General features: G+C 40.2%; 1 protein-coding gene across 1 annotated transcript in view; it reads left to right on the top strand.

Moving 5' to 3' along the window:
* The first annotated feature begins 1119 nt into the window (after positions 1-1119).
* The window catches only part of Spata16 (spermatogenesis associated 16), a 258714-nt gene continuing 232653 nt past the window's right edge, over positions 1120-27180 (top strand). Inside the window, exon 1 of the mRNA XM_027391821.1 lies at positions 1120-1734. Coding sequence (XP_027247622.1) covers positions 1120-1734 — 615 coding nt within the window. The remainder of the gene's footprint in view (positions 1735-27180) is intronic.

Genomic DNA, 27180 nt, shown 5'->3' with positions numbered 1-27180 from the left:
AATACAGAAATGGAATTTTTATAATTTTTATTTAAATTAAAAACAATCTTATTTTATATTACAATCCAAGTTCCTTTTCCCTCCCGTCTCCCCATTCCCCCATCATCTCCCCATCCCTCTCCCCATCCACTCCTCAAGGAGGTTGAGGCATCCCATTGGGGATCATCAAAGTCTGTCACACCTTTTGGGGCAGGACCTAGGCCCTCCTCCATGTATCTAAGCTAAGAGAGTAACCCTCCATAGGGAATGGGCTCCCAAAGCCCATTAGTGCACTAGGGATAAATACTGGTTCCACTGCCAGAGGCCCTATAGACTTCCAAAGTTCCCCAACTGACACCCACATTCAAGGGGCCTGATTCAGTCCTATGCAGGTTCCCAAGCTGTCAGACAGGGGTCTGTGAGCTCCCCCTTGCTCAGATCATCTGTTTCTGTGGGTTTTCCCAACATGGTCTTGATCCCATTGCTCATCACTCCTCCCTCTACAACTGGATTCCAGGAATTCAGCTCAGTGCTTAGCTATGAAACTCTCCTGCTTCCGTCACCTACTGGATGAAGGTTCTATGATGGCATTTAAGGTAGTCACCAATCTCATTATGGGGGAAGGGCATTTAAAGTAGCCTCTCCACTATTGCTTAGATTGTTAGTTGGGGTCATCCTTGTGGATCCCTGGAGAATTTCCTAGTGCCAGATTTCTCTTTAAACCCATAATGGTTCCCTCTATTAAGGTGTCTCTTTCCTTGATCTCCTTCTCTGTTAAGAAATGGACTTTTTAAAAAACATTTTTTGGCTTTTATAGTTATTTATAAGATTTTTCTATTCAATGACTTTGGACTTCTCATTAAAAGGTTCATTCAATGCTGTTCAGCTGTAAATTATTTTCAGACAACATGTAGGTGTGTTATTGGTGAGTTCTTATGTTTTGTGATTGAAACATCCATGAGTTCGGGAGGACAATCAGTGGATGGTAGGAATGCAGACACGTTCTAAGTGATAAGTATCTATGACAAATAAAGCAGTATTTGAAATGCAACTGACAATAAGCTAAACCACTGGTTTTCAAAATCATTGTTTTAACGGCTTTCCTCTTTCTCTCCCCTGTAGGAGTCTGGGGGTGGACCAATGGATTCCGGCAAGAGTAGGAATTTGGAGACTACAGTAAAGAGAGTCTGTCGTGATCTGTTTATCCCAAAGATAAATACAAGCAAGAAAATGCCCACCTTAACAAACTCACCTAACAGCCTGGAAGTGCCACCTGACATCAAGAAGAGCTGTGGAGAAAAGCAAACAGAAATCACAGCTGAGAGAATAAAACTCACAAAGATGATTAAAGATAAACAAAGCAATGAGTTAGAGAAAGTTGCCCTTAAACGGAAGGCTGAAGGGGAAGAAAAGCTTCCTGGAAAGAAAGAGGCTAAGATAATGGAACTTGACAATCAGCTAGTCACCACTGTGCCTCTGCCTCACATCCCCTTAAAGAACATAATGGATGTGGAAATGAAGCTGGTCTATGTTGATGAAGAGGATGTGAGCTATGAATTTGCTCAGCCCTACATGTGGACTGGAATTCAGGCAACAGGCCCTAATGCTACCATGATGCCACCTGCAAGTGCACGGGATCTCACCACCCTGCCACAGATTGACAAATGGCTTCAGGTAGCTTTAAAGGATGCCAGCTCTTGCTATAGACAGAAGAAATACGCTGTGGCAGCAGGACAGTTCAGAACAGCACTTGAGGTATGAGATTAAAGACAGTATAGATGAACAGAGAACTATAAAATGAAAAGTTACAATTACGCTGAGTGGTTCTCATCCCAATGTAATGAACAGTGGTTGTGGGTTAAAAATATTTAATGTCAGAATCAACAGTTCCAAAGTTATATAAAACAAGTAATACGTACCTGTAGATTACTGTGCCTATTAGTATTTAAGATGCCTATCTGCTTGCAAACCCAGAGCAAATGGTAACATATGTACAAATGTGGTTGGTTTTGTAATTTGGGTATACCTACAAAACCCATGGAGAGTCAGTACAGTGGTGGTGTGTTAAATATATTCTTTGTAAGTGCAGGCATTCCATGAATCCATGGATCGCTGAATTGCCCCATTTTATGTAGTCTATACAAACAAACCCTTAGTTTTTAGCACAGGCCGATACTTTATATGCAATACTTAGTATAAACGACACTGTTTTCCTTAGAATGAGCTTTACTTAAAATACCCTTCCCATTCCAACAACCTTATGACTAATTATTATGCCATCTGAAAGCAGGTGAAGTTTGTCTCCTTCATGGAATTAAGAAGTTTCTAGTGCACTGAAATAAACCTAAGGATCACTGTTAAATACAGAGTAAGTCATGAGAAAAAGTATGTAGTCTGATGGCTCGCTAAGCATTTGGAATAAGCAAACGCCATACCTGGAAATCACAGTGGCCTGGCACAATTGGTGCCTCTCTGTGTATTTCATTAATCACAAAAACACATCTTGGTGAATTCTAGACATGCCTGCTGAGCATGAAGACTTCACAAGATGGGGGAAAGAAAGTCTGATTCCTTTTGACTTTTCTTCTTGAAGGGATCAGTACAGTAAGAGGATATAAATGGCATGAAGGAAAACCCGACCCTCCATGAGGGCCAAAAGAAGGCCTGGAGTTAAAAGTAATGTGTTGAGGCATAGACTTAAAAAGTAATTAGTATTTTTCCCTGGTGCAAGAAGGGACTTTGAGAGCCCATCCCACGTGAAGGGTTACACTCTGGCCCTGAACACATGGGGAAGGGCCCAGGACCAGCACAGGAAGATTTGGTGGACTTTGCAGAGCCCCCGTTGAGGGCCCTACCCTGCCTGGGGAGTGGTGGGTGGATTGAGTGGGGGGTAGGCTGGGGGTGGGGAAGGAGAGATGGGGGTGAGGGGAGGGAGAGGGGAAGGGACTTACATGTGAAACAAGCTTGTTCCCTAACTGGAACTAATAAATAAATTTTTTTAAAAAGTAAGATATTTCCACCATTGCCTGCATGTTAAATGACTAATTCTATAAAGAATTACTAATAAGGAAATAATGAATGATGTTATCTCTAAATATGTGAGAGAGAATTGAACACACACATATCCCAAAATAGATATAAAGTGATGCAGGAACACTTGGACAATGCATCTGTTCTCATAAAGGGTCATCCACACCCTGACTGAACATGTGATGTGCCATGTAAAGCTTGGGGATGTTATTCTACATACTGGTATTGTAGTTGGGAGTGGTGGGAAACCTGGGCTACCCACCAGCCTCTGAAAGAATCCTACCTCTACTCTGAGCTGCTCCAGCCTTCAGTTCTCTGGCCAAGGACAGCACGCTCAAGGAAGACTCCAAATAGACCATTGCACATATCTGCACAGACCATTGCATTGCTTGCTGGTGTTTGCTCCAATAGGCATATTCTTTATGGGAAAGGGTAGAAGGAAAAGATCATTTTTCAATGAAAACAGATACAACAATAAGAAATTGTGCTATAAAACTTCAAGTTAAGACTATGTAAGAGAGCAGAAGTTGTGGGTTTTCAATCTGTTTAGCCAGTGGCTTTGGGGGAAGCAAGCCCTAGGGCATGGTCTTTGTCTGCTACCTGACAACATATAAACTGATGGAGAGGTTCTCGCTCCTGTGCTCTCTTGGGTGGTTGGAGTGGAGCAGGTGGCTTGCTGTTGGTGCTTTTTATGCCTGGGCAAAACAACTGGACAAAGGCAACTGGATCAGTGGTGGTGTCTAACCTGTTCTGTATCAGTGAGTGTTTACCCTATTTTATACATAAATCAATTCTTGAGAACCTTTACCAGACTCTCCTGGATTCATGCTACAAGGAGATATCAGGGTTAACTGGAAAAATACCTAGTTTTTCATAAAACGCAGTGTACACTGCACTCAAAATCAGTGTGAAGATTTAATGACCTAAAGGTGTGTTTGTGCTGAAAACTGCATCTCTCCCCCTTTGTCTCTGTCTCTCTCCTCCCTCTTCTCTCACTCTACATCCCCCCATCGCCCCTCAACTCTTTTTTCTCTCCTTTCCCCTTTCTCTCTCCCCTGGATTTTAGGAAAGCTTCAGATGCTGACACTAATTACTGGTAATTAACAAAGGTAATTATTTTGAGACCAAAACTTTAGCTTAGACATCTGGCCTAGCTTTTGTTTAATTACCTTGGGAGTTAACTTTGAAATCTTCTCTAGAATGTCTCTTAATAAACCAAAGCTACTGGGAATAGAACAGTGTCTTCACTTCTTTAACCCATCTTCTCTTGGTCTTAAACTTCTAAATGTAATTCTCCCTTGCAGTTCTCAAGTGGGGTCATGTAGCTCACCCTTTTCCTCATTGCTTGGTGTGGCTTTTAAGCAAGGCAGGGCAGAGACAAAGTGAAATGACAGCCATGACACTCGAGGGTAGGATATATCAGCAAATATTTGAGTGCTTACAAACTTGGGTAATATTTAATCATAAATTACAAAAAAAAAACCTGAAATGAGTGTCTGGTGGAAGTTGGAGATGTATTAGTCTCATAGAAGTGCATGTAACCAAAAATGAGTGCAATATGATAGTCAGAAACCCAGATTATAATAAAACTCTCTTAAAGGTAGCTTAGACCTTATTACCCAAAATAGCTGTTTTTGCTATGCATTCTAAAGAACTAAAGGGGGGAAATTATGTATGGAGAGAGATAGGTAGTAGAAGCACTTTCCACAATGCAGTGCCGGTATCACCATTGTTTTTCTAATGACCAGAATTTTTATCAAGTAACCACATAAACTGCAGGGGAGGCTGGGAAAAGATTATTCCAGACAGTCCTCATACTGAGAGGTTCTAGGATATAGGAAGCAAGATAAACAAGGAGCCTCTCTCCCCATGAGTGCTTGCTGTTGGAAACATTGGGAGGCATGTAACAGGCTTGCTAAGTAGAACAAAATCAGTTATGGTATTATACAGAGGGGAGATAGTTTGTAGTAAAAGACAGGACCAGCAAATAAAACAGAAAACCAACCAAGCCTTTTGAGGTGGTTTGAATAGGACTGGTCCCCATCAGCTCATATATTTGAATTCTGGTCATTAGGAAATGCTGCTATTGACAGGGATTAGGAGGTGTGGCCTTGTTGGAGGAAGTGTGTTCCTGGTGGGTGGATTTGGGGGTTTCAAATGCTCAAGCCAGGCCCATTGTCTTTCTCTTCCTTCTGCCTTTGCATCTGGATGTAGAACTCTCAGCTAACATGTCTGTGTGGCACCATGCTTCCCACCCTGAGGATAATGTACTAAACCTCTGAAACTGTAAGCCAGCCCCAGTTAAATGTTTTCCTTCATAAGAAGTACCACAGTCATGATGTCTCTTTGCAGTAATAGACTGACTAAGGCACCTTTGTTACTAAAAGTCACTACCTATATAGGTAAATTTACACTAGTATTTTATGTAAAACAAACTGATATGCAAAGAATCAGAAGACAGTTTAGCTCCTCAGAAGTGGTCCACTTTATTTCACAAAATATTTTATTTTATCAAAATATTTATGTAAATGATCTTGGAGAAGTAATTTGTCTCTATGTGTATTATTTTTACCAATTAAAATTGAGCCAAGTATGCAGATAAGATTAGTCCTTAAGTTTCATTCAAATCACTCATCATTCACTCTTGTATTTGTATTCATATTAGAAGTGAAATCAGTCAATCAAACAGTATAAACTGATGATAAAAACACTAGTTCACATCATATTCATTCCTAGGTGTGATATCTCCATAATTCTGGGGAGATAACTGTGTAAATTTTATCATTGGAGCCTGAGATGGCTCAGTATCTCTCACTGAATGAGTCTGAATACCTCAGTGTGATCCCTGGAAGCCACAGTGAAAGAAGAGGACCAACTCATGTAAGTCCTTGTCTTCCACTTGTGAACCATGACACACACATGTGTGTGCATGTGTATACACAAAAAAATAAAGTAAAATGTAAAAACAAATCTACTCATTATCAAAATCGCTGAACTTCCCTGAGTAAAAGCATAAGGTTGGTTTCACGTAATTACATTTGCATATTAGTAAATGCATACTACCATTCAATAATTTAAACATTCTGCCAAAAAACAAAAAAGTCAGGAAAAACATGGGCTAGAGAGAAAGCCAAACAGCCATGTTTCTTTTTCAGAAGACCTGAGTTTGGTTGGCAGCATCCATATCAGTAGTTCACAACTGCTCATAACTCCAGCTTCAGGGCATCAAACTGTAGTTTACAACTGCTTGTATCTCCGGCTCCAGGGAATCAAACACTCTCCTCCACATTCTGAAGGCAGACACACACACACACACACACACACACACACACACACACACACACACACACACACACAAATAAAAAGATAAAAAATATTTTTTTCAAGGCAGGGTTTCTCTGTGTAACGGTCCTGGCTGTCCTAGAACTATGTTTGTAGACCAGGCTGGCCTAGAACTCACAGAGATCTATCTTCCTCCGCTTCCTGTGCTGGGATTAAAGGAGTGTGCCTCTAGTGCCCCACTATAAAAATATTTTTAAGTCAGAAAATACTAGTCAAACATTATAGCTATGCACTCATGGGGTGTATAATTAATAACAACATGCAATAATATAGTGATCAGGAGATTTTTGTTACAGGCAAAATTCTCAAAAAAAAAAAAGAAAGAAAAGAAAAGAAAAGAAAAGAAAAGAAAAGAAAAGAAAAGAAAAGAAAGCCTATCACAGGCTCTACCTGTGTGACCTGCAACCTGATACCATGGCCTACACCTTAATGACAGGATTTTAGTAATTCCAAAGCTTCCACCTTCTGGCTCAGAACATTTCTGTAGGTACCCTTTCAGATTTACAGCTTCAAACAGCTCCACTTGAAATAGCCCTAGAAAACAAGGCTTGTCCTCCCCAACTGAGCTGTCAGTTCTGATTGGAACACACAGAAAGGGACTCCAGGGACACTAATTCTGTTCTATCTTAATACCATCACTGACCTTACTGTTAAGTAATTACTCACATCACAGAGCTTGTTCTGTGTGTTGGTGCTTTGTTTTATATTCCAGGATATTTGCACTCATTCTTCCATTTTATTTCCCAAACAAGCCATGACATGAGAATATTACATTGCTGTCACTGTCACTGCTCGTGAGAAAGTCAAGGGACAACAGATTAAGTGACCTGCTCATGGGTCTCCTGCTAAAACATTGTGGAGGCTGGATCTGAACAGAGCCTGTGTTCAGGACACACCAGCTTAACCACTGTCTGTGCTGCTGAACGTCTGTTACCTGGAAATAGGGGATTGCAAAGTTGGAAACTACATTGAAACAAATCCCAGATGGCCCTTGAGCAGAGTGGGTCTCAAGAGCACTATTTGCATGTGCCTGACTGGATCATTTACTGTGAGAGCATAGGTGTTGAATGCCCTCCACAGGCCCATGTGTTGGAGGGTTGGACCCAAGGTGATGCTTCGTAAGGTAAGGTAACCTTTGAGAGGAGTTACAAGAGAGGGATGTTGGCCATGTTTGAAGGAACTTATGGAAGCCCAGGCTCTTCCTTCCTCTTTACTCTCCAGATCATAGTGTAAATGATTTTGTTCAACAATTCTTTCTGCCATGATTTGTTTATGCCACCTTACCCCAAGTCCAAAATGGGCCAACCCGTCATAAACTGGAACTTCGAAAACTGAGGAACATAGTAACATTTCTCTCTTTATAGTTTGAATATCTAAAGACACGTGTTGCAGTGGCAGGAGGCTAACGAATTTGCTTCTGCTTAGCACTCTATAGTTTGTCCTCTAACCATCTTTATGCCTAGCAACCGACCTGAAGGAAAGACTTTCCATTTGAGCAGTTGTTTCAATATCAGTGGTTAAGAAACTGAGGATTTCACGCATCTATAAAAAAAATTGAGTTTTTGAGGGGGTGTCTTAGTGAGGGTTTCTACTGCTGTGCTAAAACACCATAACTAAAAGCAACCAGGGAGGAACAGGTTTGTTTCAGGTTACAGCTCTCAAGTAAGTCACACTCCAGCACTGAGAGATGTTAAGGCAGCAACTCAAGCAGGAACCTGGAGGCAAAAAACAGAAGCAGAAGCCATGAAGGAGTGCTGCTTACTGGCTTGCTCCCCATGGCTTGTTCAGCCTGCTTTCTTTTACATCTAAGACCACCTTCCCAGGGATGACCTGGCATGGGCCCTCTCACATCAATCAACAACCAAGAAAATGCTCCACAGATTTGCTTACAGGCAGTCTTGTAGGAGCGTTTTTGCAGCTGAGGTTCCTCTTCTCAGATAACTCTAACTTGTGTCAAGTTGACAAAAGTAAACAACCAGGACAGAGGTGGAGGTGGGAATGGGTAGGCATTGCATTTCTGTCATGCAAGAACATTACAAACCTTCACATCATTATGGAGCAGCTTAACACCAAAAGGAAAGAAAGAAGAAAAAAACTAAAATAGAAAGAAAATGGAAAGAATGGAAAGGTCATACTCTGAAAATGAAGGACATTTTGAAAGTAGATTATATTGTAATTTTATAGAAAGCTCACTAAGTTGTCTGTTTCTCATTTCTCCTTGGATTAGTAAAGCATGGGTCTGAGAACCATCTTTTGGGAATCATTGTTCTAGAACACATTTCCCTTATGGTAAACGTTAGGTCTCCAAGACGATGGAGCCTGTACCAGGCCTTCTGATAAGATTACTTCCAGTGTAATGGAATTTGGTAGGAGGCAGGTCCATTTTGAAGCCCATTCAAGGGGGTTTATTTAATGAAGTAGCAAAAATATCTCATTATAGGGCAGCCTCACCTATAATTGCTCTACTGAGAATAATTCTGCAGCAAGTCTCTAGGGCCTCACAATGTGGCTATCCCAGAAAGCTTCATTTAAATGGATTCTAACACAGTATTGCTTTGTGCAATAGAATCAGGTTCTGAGTACCTGGGCTATTTTATTACTCAGCTGTGGATTTTTTCCTGATGTCAGTACATAGTTCTTTTTTATTGTTTATAATTAGCAGTAAAGAAATGTGATATATTACTATATTATCATACATAGATCATTATACTTTATTCTTACAGCCACCCACTGTTTTCTCCTTCCTTCCTCTCTTCTTGCTGGACTGTTTCTCCTGCTATTAATCCCTTCTTCTCTCTCTCTCTCTCTCTCTCTCTCTCTCTCTCTCTCTCTCCCTCCCTCTCCTACACACACACACACACACACACACACACACACACATATTCACACATGCATTTAAATCTTAATTCAACATATAAGAGAAAAAGTGGCATTTGTTTTTCTGAGTCTGGTTTATTTCACTTCTAATTCCATCCATTTTCTGAAAATGCCATAATTTCATATTTCTACAGAGCTAAATAAAGTCATAGAGATAGATAGATAGATAGATAGATAGATAGATAGATAGATAGATAGATAGAATTCTTTATCCTGTAGGTATGCATATCTAGGCTGGTTCCTAATTTTGGCAGTAGTGACTATGGTAGCAATAAGTATCAATGTGCAAGTACCTGTGGAGTATGATGACTTGAAGTCCTTCAAGTGCATACCCAAGAGAAATAGTTAGATCATAAAGTCTTTCCACTTGGGGCTTTCTGAGAAACTTTCATACTAATTTCTACATTCACTGGGCTAGTATATATCCATACCAAGACCCTTCTTTCTAACTTCCTCACAAGAAAGAGAGCAAAATCTTTGCTATGTGTTCATGTAACTGAGTAGTAGCATCTAGAATCTATAAAAAATTCAAAAAAACTAAATAAGAAAAATAGTCAATCGATAAATGAGCTAATCACAAATTGACACTTCTCAAAGGAAGAAATTCTAATGGCCAAAAAATATTTTAAATGTGTTCATTGTGATTAACCTTTAGGGGAATACAAAATCAAAGTGCCTTGGGGCCCCATCTTGCCCCAGTCAGAAAGTCTTCTGTCATGAAAACCAGGTGAAGCAAATGTCTGGAAACTTGCAAGGTAGTGCATGGTCCTCAACTCTTTTTCTAGTTCAAAACATTCACAATCATATACATCATCACAGTAACTCCTTACATTAGCTATTCACAGTCCCTTTTAGAGGCGACAAAAACTGATGTTTTCAAAAGCTAAGCAAGTTCCTTAAGGTGCCAAGCCCAGTCTGGTCTGCAGCAGGGCTCTTCATGCCCCAAATTCTTTGCTCTTCCCACTAGAAGGTATATAAATGTTGCACAGGGATGTTGTTTAAAATGCAGCTCTGACATGTTAGATGACACACCAGGTACCTCACTTCACAATAAAGTCCCAAATGTTGTTGATGCTGCTGCTCCAGGAGCCACACTGAGTAGGAAGGGCTATGCCCAGCCAGGAGTTGGTTGTCTAGTGGCTGCCATCACCCCTTGAGTGTGTCATCAGGAAACTCTCTATACGCTGACCTTCACAGTTCTCAGCAGTCACAAAAGTGCAAGGCTGTAATGAGCACGGTGCTGGGTTTGAAGTCAGATTCTCTGTCTGATGCTGTCCTGTGTGATGAGGCTGATCGACTTTCTTTACTCCTTAGAATGCAGTCAGGTAGAAATGACAAAACTTGTGGCCAAATTGCTATCACACAGGATGCCAGCAACTGTTTAATGAAAACCACGGTGAAATCTCATTTATGTACAAGTTATAACAGAACTCAAGTTTTTGAGCCTCACACAGTGCATTTAAAAAAAAAAATTAAGCCTCAGCATCCTGGAGGGTTTGCCCAACTGTTTGTTATTAACATTGTTAATCATAGTCCTTTTCTTGGCTGATTAACATTTAAAATGTGTGGTCTTAAAGCACCTGCCTAGTATGCAGACAATTCTGGGTTTGGTCTTGAGAACCAGGAAACAAAAACTCTAATCTACTTTTAATTATATTTAAAATTGGCCCAAACAATAACCCAAATAATACATTGTTCTCTACTGTATTCCTTTGCTGCAAAGAGTGATCTACATCAAAGACTGTGATAAATGATTAGCTGTTTGTTACAAAAATATCTGCCTTCTCTTAAATGCACAAATCAAGAAGCCAGAAATAGTTCATTTTTTCTCAGTTGCCAGGTATAAACTGTTGAACTTTGTATGTTCAAGATTAGACATTTCAGTTTTTGATTGTTGCTGGCTTTGTTCATCCATAGCCAGTAAGTATTTTGTGATTAAAGACCCTAGAAAAAATGTTAGCAAATTTTCATAGCAGAAAAATATGCAACATGTGCTTCTCTTGACCTCAAAAATAAAATAATAAAGCTGGATAATTTTCTTTTCATCCTACTTATTTTCTATTCACTAAATTTGTTCTCTCGCAATATTGTACATCCATATAATACACATGGGTTACCTCATCCCCACTGTATCCTATCTCCTCCCTCCACATCCATCTTCCCTCTTCCCTGCAAATTTCTGCCTCAGTTTCCTGTCTGTCTTGTTTTGTGACCCCTGGGGGTTAGCCCCTCACATCAGTGTAAGCATGAGTCAGCAGCTGTTTATTAGATAGAGGCCAATGGGATCAGAAGTGGGCACTCAATTGAAGGCAAGGAATACCATCCCAGAATCTACCAATAGCCAATAGTACTAGTTCATCTGTAAGGGGTAGGACCCTGTTTCCTCCATCCATGAGTGATAGCTGAAAAGCCCACAGGCCCAATGTATGTAACCACAGCTACTTTAAGCTCACAATTGTAGTGAGTATTGCTTTTCATAGCCATGTTTTTCATCTTCTAGTATGTACTTTCTTCTGACTCCCTCTTCCAATTCTCTGAGCTTTAAAGGCGGTGGTTGTTGTCACTAATTTTCAGCTTCTTGGACAACAATCTGCATTCATTTCTGTTCAATGCAAAAAAGAGCTCTCTGTGATTAAAGCCGAGGGTAGGTTTTCTCTATGGGTATAAATATATTTAGAAGACAGTTTGATGCTACGTTAATTCAATTAAGCAACAATAGTAAGCTATCCCATTAGGCTTATAACCTCCCCAGGCATGAGCTGTTGAACAGGCTTATGGTGCTAGGCATGGATTCTCTCCTGTGGGAACAGGTTGTAAATGCAGTCAGATAGTGGTTGGTTACCCCCATGAAAGGCATGCCACTTCTGCATGGGTAAGGCACATCTTGTCTGATAGGTTAGTTTTGTAGTTCCTTAGGTTCACAGGAAAAGAAGGGTGGTTTTTTTTCTTAAATAATTAAGCACTAAGCAAAATAGGTCTCTAGAAAAATTAAAATTTACAAACATAAGAAAATGGGGGTATGTTAACCCCACTTATGTTTCCCATTACAACTGCTCCTGAACAATGAGAGTTCAGATGCAGGAATAGACCCACCACTCAGTACCAAGACTGGATTTATATTTCTGAGTTACACATTTTTTTCTGGAGTTTTGTTGTTGTTGTTGTTCAAGGTGTTATTGTTTATATTTTAAAGACACTTTCCCCATAAAATGTCACCTTTAGATGGATGTGTGTAAAAACTGTGTAGATAAAGCCATATAATTTAGTTACTTCTGATCATTGTCATCCTACCCAATGGACTGCAAAGATTAAAACGTTTAAGGTATGTAGAGAAGAGCTAATCCTTGCTTAAAGCAAGGATTTATTATCCAGGATGGGAAGTATGACAGGTCCTTGATTTGACACAATGGAAGCTTTGCTCCAAATAAACCAGGTTCTCCAAATAAACCTTACCCTCTGACTGTCCTGACTTGTAGCAAGCCTCTCTCTATTTTCCACACAGAAGCAGCTATGGACATAGCAGGTGAGGGAGCAAAACTTCCTGTTAGTATTAAGTGCCCACAGTATGGGAGTCAGGGCCAAGCAATGCCCTCTGAGAAGACACCAATTATCTCAGGAGAACCAAGCTTTCTTATTATTGCAATGGTGTTACAGTATGAAAGATGTGAAGGGAAATTGTTCAATAAGTTAATCTGTGCTATAATTTTTGTCATTTTACAAATGAGAGAAGAACCATAGCCCACAGGAAAAGGTCACGAACCTCATAGTTCTTAATATAACTACAATGCCCTGGAGGTCTACTAAATGTATACGGGTACTCTACGGAAATCTGATACAAATGTGGAGGACTCTACTGTATTGATTGAACAACTAAAGGATGAAAAGCCACTATCCTAAATAACTGTTAATTTATTCTCCTTAAAATCACAATAGGTGTAACCCATGTCAATCTTTTAAAAGAATATATATAGTCTAATATATATATATATATATATATATATATATATATATATTAAGACTATTTTTCATAAAACACTCAGAGCCAGGAATGGAGGTACATACCTGCCATCTCAGAACTTTAACAAGTTCAAGGTCAAAAGTTTGAAGCCAAACTGAACACCTGATGAAACCATGCATCATCAAAATAAAGCCAAGGATCAATCCAGGTAATATGTCAGTCATTTTTATATGACCACTACACATGGCATACATGTACATAAATGCCACAGCGAAGCCACTCCTGGGCAGCTTGGGGATTCTTCTATGCAATTCCTGTGTGTAAACTCTGAAAATACTGAATTAAAAATTAAAAAAAAATCTAAATGCATTGAAAGATATACTCTTTGGAAGCTTACACTTGAAAGAACCTAAAATTAATTCAAAAGCAAATTAATTTGTTTAATGACTCCTCTCCAATTTTAAATACCTAGAAATGGGTTGGTGCCAAACTCTTAAAAATGGCTGGTTAGTATTTCTGTCTGAAATATTAAAATCACCTCTTGCCCCAGCACCTCACAAGAATGCTTGATTGATCCATGGGAAGCTGAGCAAGGTCTTTCTGATGAACAGGGTCATTTCTATAGCTCACAAGGGCCATTTTTGTTTGATTCAAGTGACAGCAAATGTTAATGTAATTTTAAAATACAGTTAACTCTGTGATTATTACAAATCAAATTCCTGTCAGCTTGGCTACAGAATCTTTACACAACCCTAAATTGTAATCAAACTGATGATCCTCTCAAGATTCACTTGCACTAAAACCAAGGATTTTCATGCAAATACTGACTAGTGTTACCAAATACCACACCCGCCATCCAATTTTATTTTAAATTTAGTGCAGGGCCACCAAAGCTACACAAAATGAAAAACAGCAATACCCACTCATTCTTCTCCCCTGTGCCCTATTTCAGCCTTCCTTCTCAATGCAGCTCAGGGTCTAAGCAGACTCTTGGCAGTGCTAAGGAGAAGAAATCTGCTTTCCTTTGTCTCAGACATGTAACATGGAGTGCCTTTGTAGGTTGCTCTTCTGATTGTGCTATATAGAAGAAAGTTAGCGGAAATTTTCTATTTCAATATTTACCTATTATTTTTTAACTCCCCTGTTGCCTCATTTGACATTCACTAAGACAAGAGACACTTTATTTTCACCTAGGAGGTGATTATGTCCATAGCAGAGACTAAGATTTAGTTAGGTAGGGGGTGATATAAAAGGAAATGGATTTCATTGCAGGATTCCTGTGTGGTTTCCTGTTTGCATGCATTGTTATGGAAACCTAGAACACTGAACTCATACATACTTGAATGTCACCACCAAACATTATTTCAAGAAATGAATAAATACTGGAGCATTTTTTTTTTGGTTAATGGTGATGATGATGGCAATGCTGGAATTATACCATGAAGTCAACCACAAATCATTTTTATAAACATTGTATTATTTGAGTAAAACTCCATCATAAGCCCTACATCTACATCTATCCTGCCCCCCAACTCCTTCTGTATCCTTCCTTCCAAATTCATGATTGCTTCAGTTATTATTGTTGCATTACACACACACACACACACACACACACACACACACACACACATACACATATATATATATATATATATATATATATATATATATATATATACATAAATGCATGACATGTTATATGTAATATATAAGGCTGAAATGGGGCATGGGGAGAAGAAAGAGTGGTTATTGCTGTGTTTCATTTTGTGTAGCTTTGGTGGCCCTGCACTACATTTGAAAAATAAAATTGGGTGGTGAGCGTGGTATATGGCAACACTAGCCAGTATTTGCATGAGAACTATTAGTTTTAGTGCAAGTGAACCTTGAGAGGATCATCAGTCTGATTATAATTTGGGGTTTGTGAGGATTCTGTAGCTGGATTGATATGGGTTAAATTTGCAATGGTCACAGAGCTAACTCTATTTTAAAATTACATATGTATGAATACATACATGTATCCGTGATTTACTAAGTCCATTTTAATTTGTTCACATGTTCATGAGTCCAGGTAACTACTTGGGACTGGAAAACTGCATGGGGCCTCCCTAGAGGAGACTGACTCTCCCTCTCTCAGCAAGGATTTACCACAGTGTCTCTTTATCTAGTTGTGAAACCATCCAGAATTTTCCCACCCTGCCCACATGGGAATGTCAACTGGTGTCATTATGCTAGTCTTGTCGAGAGCTCATGGATGTAGCTCTCTGTCATAAACAGAAGATACTGTATTACAGCCCACAATCTGGGCTTTGGGCCCTTACACTTTTCCACACCCACGTCCATCATTTCCCCTGACCTTAGGTACAGAGATGGTGTTGCAGGTTTGTTGGTTGGGTTGGGTACCACCAAGTCAGAGTTTCTCTGGATTTTGACACATTGTGGATCTCTGTAATAATCTTTGTCTATTATAACAATAAGCTTCTTAGATGATGGGTAAGAGTTACTCTCATCTGTGCATATAAGGATAAGCAGTTAGAAATAACACTGGTTTGGAAAATGGCACTAGTAGGTTCTCCTCTCAGGTCTATCACTTCTTGAGCCATGGGTAGTTGGCTATGCATGCAATATCAGTCATGATTCCATTCCTACTAGGCAAGTTTTAAGTCCAATTAAACAGCTGTTGGTTACCCCAAGCTAAAAGTGTCACTATTGTATTATCATAAATATCTTGACAGACCAATCATCATTGTGGTTCATAGGCTTTACACATAGATAGGAGTACCAATGCACCTCTTCCTTGGCAACTTGCATAACACCATCCAATACTATAAGAGCCAGGTCTCAGAAAGGAACTTCCTGCAACATGAGATTCTTCCTGCCAGCCTGGTCCCAGAGCCATGTCAGCCCCAAAGAAGCACACAGTCACCATAGAAATTATAAAGCTGTTGACAGTTGGCTATAGTTTATTCTTAATTACTAACCCATTTCTATAAATCTATATATTTCCACGTGGTCTGGGCTTACTGGACCTGCAACTCCTTTGCCTGCTACATGATGATGGCTCAACATCTCCACAGAGAAGAGAGCAATTTCCTGTTTGTCCCTGATTATATCCCTGATTCTGCCCAGCTACATCACTTCCTGTCTGTCTGTACAGATTTCCAGACCTATATGGTTAGCTAGTGGCAGTTTCTGTCTAGCTACATCACTTCCTGGGATTATATGATGACTCCTCTATGCCTATACTTCCCAGAATCCTTCTTGTCTCCTAGTCCTACCTATCATCCTACCTGGCCAATCAGTGTTTTATTCATCAACCAATAAGACAAACATATACAACAGAAGAACATTCCCCATCAACTTTCCATGTCAGCTCCATCTCTATTCTTCCAAGTCCTGCCTGAAGTATATGGTGTCTTCAACAATAGGAAATGAAATTCAAGTTCTCAGATGCAACCAAGGACAATGCCAAAAACCCATATTGTTTGGGGAATCTCTAACACTTTTCTGACTTATGACCTGAAAGGAGATTTCCTATGCCTGGCACCAGGGTTTCCATTAAATTTAACCAAATTACGAAGGAGTCACTTTCTCGATGCTTTCTTTCATCTTGTTGGACGACATATCAGTAAAGGGGACCTTATACAACAGAGATTTAGATCTCCAGGTATTTAGAGTAGTCAATCTCTAGACATAAATCTTACCATGATAATGCATTAGAAATCCATCATATGTGGGCTAGGGAGATGGCTCAGTGGATGAAGCACTTGCGCAATCATGCAGACCTTTGTTTAAATATTGTGATCCACAGGAAAATCACTGGAAGCCTTTGATTCAGCTAGCCTGGTGTCTTAGTTAGGGTTTCTACTGCTGTGAAGAAACATCATAGTCATGGTAACTCTTATAAAGGAAAACATTTCATTGGGACTGACTTCAAGTTCAGAGATTTAGTCCATCATCATCATGGCAGGAATCATGGCAGCATGCAGGCAGACATGGTGCTGGAGAAGGAGCTGAAAGTTCTACATCTTGATCCGAAGGCAGCAGGAGCAACTGTGTGTCACCCTAGGCATAGCTTGAGTGTAGGAAACCTCAAAGCCCACCCCACAGTGACATACTTCCTCCAACAAAGCCACACCTTCTCCAACAAAGCCACACCTCCTAATAGTGGCTTTTCCTAAGGGGCCCATTTTCTTTCAAACCATCACACCTGGCATTCACAGAGGCTAACAACCAAGGACTATCACAAACCAGATGGGAGATGAGGACTGACACCAGAGGCTGTCCTCTGACTTCCACACATGACCCATGGCACATATGCAGCAGCACCAACAAACATGATCTGACTTTCACACATGTACCATGGCCCATGGGTGACAGCACTAACGGACATGAACAAGAACAGATCCAGTGTTCAGTGTTTTGTAAAGGGCAAATGTTTAGGAATGCAAAGTTTAAGGAAGTCTGTGGTTTGTAAGAGCAAACTATGCAGCAAACTGTGTGTCAACTTTCCTGTCTTCATAATAATCCAGTAGGCTTGAAACTATCATCTTTATCAGAGAAAAGTAGATTTAAAAAGACAGATATACTCATAGAAATGGCAAGAGGATTTTTACACTAGATTCCAAAAGACAAATAGCTGAGTAAAAAAAAGGAGGGTGTGGAGAAAGAATGGAAAAATGAGAGAAACATTATTTTTACATGGAAGCCTAAGGAAGAAGCATAAAACAAAATGCCTGGTAGCTACAGGAAGGCAAGTAATAAGAATAAGGCCTAACAGATAGAGCTGAATTCTGGAGCATTTCAGAAACCAAGAAGACATTGAAATTGGTGTTGCAGGCAGCACATAATTACCTGATACAATGTGATGGGTTAATGGTGAGAAGTTTATTTTCATGAGCCAAGTCTTTGGGGAAAAATAGCACAAATAATGAAGACAGGAGGGAATCAGAAAGAGAAATCAATAAGTTAAAATCAGAAGAAATTGGTGTCACCAGGATAACAGAGAAGAATGAATGAGGAAAGATCAAACCAGAAACACTGGCTAGTTGCCAGGAACCATGCAGTTTTTGTCAAGGAGTTGGAGGTTATCCAATAGAGAAATCTCCTGAAAAGGACCTATGTGGAGGTGGGTTGAATACAATTTTTATTTTTATTATACACTCCAGTGTAAAGAAAATGCATTATTCTGGTTAAAGGGGAAGATCAGTTCAGGCACCCTCTGCACTATTGCTAGGAGGTCACCCTTGTGGGTTCCTGGGAGTCTCTCTGGCACCAGGTTTCTCCCTAGCCCCATAATGGCTCCCTCTACCAAGCACTACTTTCAATAATCTTCCCCTCTGTCCCACCTCCAACTTCCCCAATTATCATCATAGAGCCTTCATTCCATATCTGATGGAAGCAGATGCAGAGATCCACAGCCAGGCACTGATTCAAGCTCTGGGAGTCCAGTTGAAGAGAGGATGGAGGGATTATATGAGTAGGGGTGTGGGGCCAGTAAAGATCATGATGGGAAAACCCACAGAAAGAGCTGGGCTGAGCTAGTGGGAGCTCATGGACTCTGGGCAGACAGCTAGGGAGACAGCAATGGACCTAGGCCCTCTACATCTGGGTGACAGTTGTGTAGCTTGGTCTTTTGTGGGGCCCCTACAATGGAAGCAAGACCTATCCCTGGCTCTTTGGAACCTATTCCCTTTGGTGGGATGCCTTGTTCATCCTTGATGCGGGGAAGGAACTTGGTTCTGCCTTACTCCATCTGAATGGAGACAGAGGAAGAGTGGATGGGGAGAGATAGAAGGAAGGTTAGGGGAGGGAACAGGAAGAGAGGAGAAGAGGAAAACTGTGGTTGGTATGTAAAATAAATTTTAAAAAGAAAGAAAGAAAATGCATTATTCAATTCTGAGTTCTGACCTGTGACTAAGATGTGAAATCAACTTAATGGTCTGTGACCAATAGTATGTTTAATTGAAACTGTGAATCTGGATGTAAGGGAGCACATAGAATGAAATGAACTAGACTAGAGGAGAGGAGGAGAGGTGGAGGGAACAGAGGAGAGGAGAAGAAAACAGAGAAGAGAGAGTAAAAATTAGAGTTTATTGAAAATTGGGAGGTAAATTTTACTTTGAAAGGTTTATTCTATGTATTCGGGAACATGTCTCTCTATAAACAAAATAGAGGGACACAGGCAAGTAAATGAAAAGGAAAGGAGGAAGTTAAGAAAGAGAAAAGAATGATGAGAAAGAAAGAATACTAGGTTTTGTGCGTGTTGGGGAGGATCATAGTTTGTGATTAGAAAGCATGCTTCTTGCTGTGGTTCTTGATCAAAATGGTGTGGAAACGACAGAGTTTGGAGGCAGATTTGAGAGAAAATGGATTAGAAGTCTTTACAAAACTCTGGGTGTGATTATATAGATGAGAAATGTAAGGGAAGACCAGAACCAACAATATTAGCAAGTGAGGAGGAAAGCAAGAGAGAGAAGCAAAGAAAGTGGAGGAGGAGAAGGGGGAAAAGAAAAGTGGGAGAGGAAGAAAAGAAGAAAGGAAGGAAGGCAGGGAGGGAAGGCTGGAGGGAGGATGGTTGGGAGGGAAGGGAGGATGGGAGAGATATCTACAGACCCAGAAGCAGTCAAGAAGCACAGGAGCCTTTTGGTAGGAGCAGAGTTCAGCTAAAGAAAAAGAGCTTGTTTAGACATGAAGATGCCCAGCTGCAGAAGGAGTGTAGGGGTGTTTCTGGGAAAGTAGTGGCACGTGTCACTGGAGAAGCACATCTGCCACTGTGGGCAGCATAAGAGAGTCCAGCAAAAAGCCCAGTCAGTGTTTGGTGCCACCCAGAAAACCAAAACAACAACAACAAAAATCAATGAACAACAGAATCCTGAAGAATGGGAATAGTCTTAAAAGGGGGGGGGTGGTTTCCAGATTAAGAAACTAGAAGATGACTTTGGGAGCCCACTACACAGAGAGGGATACTCTTTCAGCCTAAACACATGGGGGAGGGTCTAGGCCCTCCTCCAAATGATATGACAGACTTTGAAGACCCCCCCCATGGAAGGCCTCACCCTCCCTGAGGAAGAGAAAGGAAAAGGTATAGGGGGTCAGTGGGGCCCAGGGGAGGAGGGGAGGGAGAGGGAACTGGGACTGATATGTAAAACAAGATTGTTTCTAATTTAAATAAAAATGAGAAGAAAAAGAAGTAGAATATTAAATTCAGAAATAATGGTGAACTACAAGTGGTCACTCATCAAAGATTAGAAAACAGCTAGTTATCAAACTCCTAGAAGTGGAATTAAGACTAAGAGTAGCTTATTTTTCCAATGAGATCTTTAAAGAGAATATATTTTAATAGTCACCACTAACAAACTAAGAAGCCTTCTTTCTCAAGAATAGGTCTCACCACACTATTTTTAAAAGCCTAGATATGAAATGGTTTTTCCCTGAAATATTAGACTAATCATGGATTCAGAATAAAGAATAAAAATGAGCAAGCTGACTTTTATCTTGTCGATTCCCATATTAGCTGTATGTTTGAGCACTGGTTCCATGACTGAGAATATGACTCAATCTCAATGACCTCCATTAAAAGAAGAAACTAAGGAAACAAAATCTGATTTTCTTGCTTGTAGTCAATGGCACACTCTGCTTGTAGGCACAGCTTCTCTGAACAAAGTTAACTTCCAACGGAGAGACTGAAAAGGAAGGGGACATAGTATGGATCCAGCAAGTTCGCAAGAAGGAAATGAGAGCAGCAACAGAAGCCTGTGTAGGATGTAGAAATGAGCTGTCTTCAACTTGTTTTTAAAATGTTTAGGAATATGAACACTGAACATGATTTAGCAAATAAGAAAAATAATCAAATTTGTGAGATACCCAAAGGGAAGTGAAATGGTAGGGTCTGGAGGCAGTTCTGAACACACAGTTTACTACATGTTTTCACTGAAGAATCAGAAAACAGTGAAGTGTGTGTGTGTGTGTGTGTGTGTGTGTGTGTGTGTGTGAGAGAGAGAGAGAGAGAGAGAGAGAGAGAGAGAGAGAGATCCTCCTGTAATTGGTCTAGAACCTAGGTCTTTGTGCATTCAGTCCAATACCCTACAAACTGAGCTATTTCCCCAGACCCTAGCTCAGACATTTTTAAGGCAGATGAGAAATTTGAGACTTGAAATCATAGAAAGAACTGTAACAAGCATTCCTTGCCACATTGAAAGCAAGCTCCATAACAGTTTCTTTGATGCCCATCTTCCTCTCAGACGTAATTGGTATTGCCAGAAGCAGATGTGTCTCACTGTCATGAAAAACCCTAAACCATTTTAAATGCCATGTTCTTTAGGTTTTTGAAAGGTTTGAAGAATATCCATCCATCTCAAATACATCTCTGTATATCTAGAAAACCTAACTAACCTGTCAGTTTTGACTATTATAGGTGACTATATACAATCTGTATTTAATTACACATTACATTTTTAAATGAGCTATATAAGCACAATACCTAAACAAGAGAAATATACATATCACAAAATGGACCTTAATTTGCATCAATAAATGAATCCATACCAATGAAAAGTATTCATTTCTATATCATATTTCCCCCTTTTGCTTTAGAAGGAGATTAACTGTGATAATTAACCGTTTATAACCAATGTCATTTAAATGAAAACATTTATAAACAATATTTGGAAATGTGGGTGTCATTCTCTCCAAACTGTTTCCTGCTGTTTGGGGACACTGTGAATCATGAGAAAACAGAAACCTGCCAAATCTTGGTTCTAGTAGTCTGAAGCTGCATCATCCCAGGTATTTTCAATGTTGGATCACATGGCCATTGCTTCAAGTGGTATTGCTTCACCAAACCATATTAGTCTGGAAGGAATCCACAGCTTTTCATTTTCTATGGAAACACAAATAAAATCTCTTTTCCAAAGTAACATATCCTTATACTTAAATTTTGAAGTCAAGGCATTTTTAAAATATATAAATTGTATTAATCCAGCAGCATTTCTTTTAGCAGTTGTTGCTAATTCCTCAGCAGTCAAACAATTCATACAGTATCCAGACTGTGTATTTTCGATTTTTACATGGCTTTTTTATTACTCTATTTCTTTTACTTTCATTTTTTCCTTTTTTTTGAGACAGGGTTTCTGGGTGTAACTTTGACTGCCCTTGATTGAACTCACTCTGTACATCAGACTGGCCTTGAAACCACAGAGATCTGCCCTCCTCTGCCTCCTGAGTGCTGGAATTAAAGGCTTGTGCCACCACACCCAGCTACTCTATTTATTTTTCCCACTTTCTTTTCTCTCCCAAGCCTACATATATTTTTAAACACACTGTAAACCTTGTAGAGTTTTTTTTTTTTCCTTTTGAATCTGTCATTACTGTAAATCTTTATTTTTCTGGCCACGTGCCTTTTTATCTGCTAAACAACATTGCTAAAATTAAAGCCACAGCTGTTTTAGCCACTGCCTTTCCAAGATGGTGGGGTACATTAACCGCCAGCACTGGGAGCTGTGCTCACCACCTTGGTCTATGCTGGCATCAAGCAGCATGCTGCCAGCTTGGAGATGTGGTCACTGCCACTGCCAGCTGCTCATACACACCATTCAATTGTTAGCAGGGCCTCTTAAAAGAGCCCTGAGGTTTTTTGCTGCTTATACCAAGTCAAGAAGACTCCCTTAAAGGAGCTACACAAGTGTCTGCTTGTCTCTAGCAAAACAGAGCCCACCCAAGAAAATGCTGCTACCAAGAAGCCATGCTTGTCTCTGTTCTATTGTTTCTAAAATCCCTTTTTAAGCTTTGGTCAAGTTTACGTGAAAATTCATACCTCATGTTGCTGGTGCCATTTTGTAACGTGTGTTCTTTCCCACCAGCAACCTGGGTCCTGCCGCCGCTTCAGCCCCCAAACAACACACTATATTAATGACACACTATATTAATTATAAACTGTTGGCCAGTGACTATGGCTTCTTATTGACTAGATCTATCTAAATTAACCCATTTCTAATAATCTAAGAATCTCCATGTGGTCTTATCTTACTAGAGAAAGATCCAGGGACTTCTTACTCCCCTGGCATCCTACATCTCAACTGTTCAGTGTCTCAGCAGAGAAGAGAAGAGAAAAGAGAGTGATTTCCTGGTTGTCCCTGCTTATATTCTGATTCTGCCTAGCTACATCACTTCCTGCCTATCTATACAGACCTCCAGACCTCTATGGTTAGCTAGTGGAAGTTTCTGTCCAGCTACATCACTTCCTGGGATCACATGACAAATCCTGTCTGCCTATATTTCCCAGAATCCTCCTTGTCTCCTAGTCCTACCTATCATCCTGCCTGGCCAATCAGTGTTTTATCCATCAATCAATAAGACAAACATATACATAGAGCATTCCCCATCAATGAACAAACTACATAGGTAAATTAAATGGACTGAATAGGGACAGGGGGGAGAGTCCAAATCCCCTCTAAGGTGCTAGACTATGAATCTGTACTTTCAATAAATGTGGTTAGGTGATTTTTCTCAGTGTGTCTATAGGAACCCTAAAGTTCTATTCGCTTTTCAAGTCAGGATTCATGTAGCCCAGGCTGGCCTCCATCTCACTATGAACTCCTTTCCACATGTCAGGCCCCTAATGCTGTGACTGATTCACACTTGATGTTGTGAAGATAAGGTGAGCAGGCAGCGCTGCTGTAGTGGGTGAGAAGCAGGGTTATGACAGTCCCGTGCATACTGTGGTGGGTGAGGAGCAGTGTTGTGGTGATGGCTGACTGCATGCTGTAGTGGCTAAGGGGAGGGGTCGGAATGGCCATTTGCATTCTGTGTGGGTGAGGAGCTGGGGTTGAGATGTATACTGCGGTGGGTGGGGAGCAGTGGTGTGATGGTGGCTGACTGCAGGTCTGGACAGGGGAGAAAGGACAGAAAAGAGCAGTCAGAAGGAGAGTTTCAGTGATTTAAAAAAAAAAAAAAAGGCTGGAACTGGGAAAGAGAATTCACTGACGGGCAAGAGTAACCACACCCCAGGAGTCAGGCTATAGGGAACAGCACAAGAGTGTGTGTGTGGGGGGGGGGGTAAGAAGGTGTCTGCACAATGGCAAGGTCAGACTGTGGCCATGGCTAGGCATCCTGCCGCCAAGTGTGTGCTGAGTGAAGGACAAGGAACAAATTTCACAGTGGCCATAGAGGACACGGCAATCACACGGTCTAGCTTAAATTTAAGAAAGTGGAGAGAATACTCACCCCTTTGTTCCAGGTGCATGGGCAATATGTTGAAGACAGGCCCGATGAGCAGTGCTCACCATCTATCTAGCAGTGATGGGTAAGGGGAAGCCACACAGCACAACTGGAGTGGGACTGGGGGGAGGAGTGCTAGTGGAGGAGTTGAATTCTCTTTGGGCCAGAAAGACAGAAGGAAGAAGGACTCCCTCCTGCAATTTTAACTAGCTGATGGTCTGTGCCAGGTAGATGTCACTGTGTCCCTTGTGCAGAAAAGGGCTTGGAAACCTCAGGAAGCCCAGTCCAAAGTAAGAGAGGCTTCCATAGATGACACTGTGCATGGGTGGTTCCTGCTTCTGTCCCCTGTGCCTCTGACACAGACGGGAAAGCAGTAAGAGTTACTGGAGCTGTACAAACTGCTCCAATGATAAACTGCTTTATAACACACCTTTAAACTTACTCACCAAAGCTTTTGGTACATTTGGCATGTGCATTTATATTTATTGGATTTTTCTCTTGTTTTGATGTTGGAAATATTACTGAATAATTGCTTATGATGACTTCAGGGAAATGTATCCATGCATGTACTACTGAGCACAGTATTTTAATAAATGATCCACCTTATTCACCTAACTCTCCTTTATATTATCCATAAGTGAGAACTCTCTATGGGCCTTAGTAACACACCGAGAGTATGTGTACATGTAAGCTGTGTCCTTTATTGCAGTTTGCTGTGGCAAATTCCTAGAGAGATAGCTACCAGATAGGCATAGTAATTATTTGTTGGCATGAGAAGCTTCAGTCAATCCAGAAATGTTTTTAAATTCCAAGCAGAATGATGAAAAATTAATCAATATTCCCACTCTCTGATGTCTTCAGAAGGTGTGAATATCAGTAATGGGAAATTTCACACCAGCTGATTGTTTTTCATTTTAATCATTTCCTGGCCTCCAATATTATTTGAGCAATGTACAAAACAAAATAAAAATGCATTCAAACTAATTCAAAATAGCTCATTCTTGCTATCAACATCAAGTTCGGAGTGAACTGACTGAACAATAATGTACTTGAGCTAAAGGAACAGCAAAGGAAGTGTTTGAGCCATGTGCTATTCACATCTACAGTGCATTTCATCTTACACTACAGGAACCCTCAGCTGACACCAGGTCCCTGCTCAGCCATTCTGACTCCCGTTGAGAGTGCTCCCACAGATACCTTAAAACCCAGCCTTGTGTCAACATTTCAGGTTTAGTTGCATGAACACTGAGAATGCATTTGAAAACCTATTCTCAGTGGCTACATGTTTGTGGCCAGAGTTCTGCTACAAAGGAGAATTCAGATAGCAGTCTTCCACATAAAAATCTCCATTTGAGAATCACAGTGTTGTTATCAATGCCCCTTGTTCATTTAGGCTGTCTAATAGGGAATGGAAAGGAAGGAAGGAAGGAAGGAAGGAAGGGAGGGAGGGAGGGAGGGAGGGAGGGAGGGAGGGAGGAAGAAAAAGGAAAGAAAATGAATTCTAGATGGCCTGAATGAAGGTTGAGAGAGGTGTTAGTGCCTGTGATATGTATTTTGACCTTTAAACATGTCCTGATGCCAGGAGCAAGGATAGAGTGATGCTTGGTAAATCATTGGCTCACCTACACACTAAGTGACTAGCCCACAGAGGGGAATGTGCTACTTATACTCCTGTTTTATATATTTTTAACTGTTCATTTTTTGAGTAACAGTATACTCACAAAGTTAAAGAGGGAGAAACTGTATACCCTATTCTCCAGACACCAACGTTCTTTCCAAAGAGGCAACCATTGTTTAATTTTAATTCCGTAAATATAAACAAGATGATAGTATGCTAAGTGTTAAAGGCCATTCTATATCAGAATTTCATATGTTCCTTCCTTTTATTACTGCATGGCATTCCATTATTTTAAGAACATATATTAGCCTTGATGAACACCTATTGTATTGGTAGTGGCTTGCACATAGAGGCAGTGCTACAGAAAATAACCTTGAATGTGAGCTATTGTACAAGGATGCAGGTGTGTGCAAGTTACATTCCTGGAGTTTTGAGCCCAAGAATTTACAAATTTTTATAATCTTAATAAACATGGCCACATTACACCCCCATCAGTCCCATATGAGCAAGCCTGTCTTTCTTTATTCTCACCAAACCATCATGTTGCCACATTTTATCTTTACAAAATCATAGCTTAAGAAATATATAAGGCAGATATATGACTTGAACAGCTGTACATTTGCTTGGATCATTTCCCTCTTCTTCTTCTTCTTCTTTTTTTTTTTTTTGCATGTTTCCACCCTAGTACTGTTATTACACTCCAGCTCCCTAGTGCCTTAGGAGGGGGAATTTAAGTCAGTAACAAGTTGGAAAATCTTTTGCAAGCAAATACATTTTGCTCTATATAATGCTCTGTAGACTAGCTGAAAACAGCTTTGCTTCCTCTTTTAAATTATGTGCAGTTCTAACCTTGCATCAGAACTCAATTACTGTCCTTTAGCAAGACTGGTGCTGACTAGAGTACCCACTGGTTATTCTAGGGGGTAACTGTCTCTAAAATTAAGTGTATGCCCATATTTTCAAGAAATTCGATAGCAGTTAAGCAATAACACTGATTTTTTAAAAATGTCTATAAAAATTAGAACACACTTTTTAGTAATAAGATTCAATCAAAAAAGAGCATTATTTCTCTTATATTAAGAGACTGTAAAATCTGCAGGGGCTGCTTTGGTGGTTTGAGTATTCATATTTATGATTAGAATGGCTTCGATTTGATGTTTTC

This window comes from Cricetulus griseus (genome assembly GCF_003668045.3).
Source record: "Cricetulus griseus strain 17A/GY chromosome 1 unlocalized genomic scaffold, alternate assembly CriGri-PICRH-1.0 chr1_0, whole genome shotgun sequence".
Taxonomy (NCBI): Eukaryota; Metazoa; Chordata; class Mammalia; order Rodentia; family Cricetidae; genus Cricetulus; species Cricetulus griseus.
This window is presented reverse-complemented; position numbering and strand designations above follow the sequence as displayed.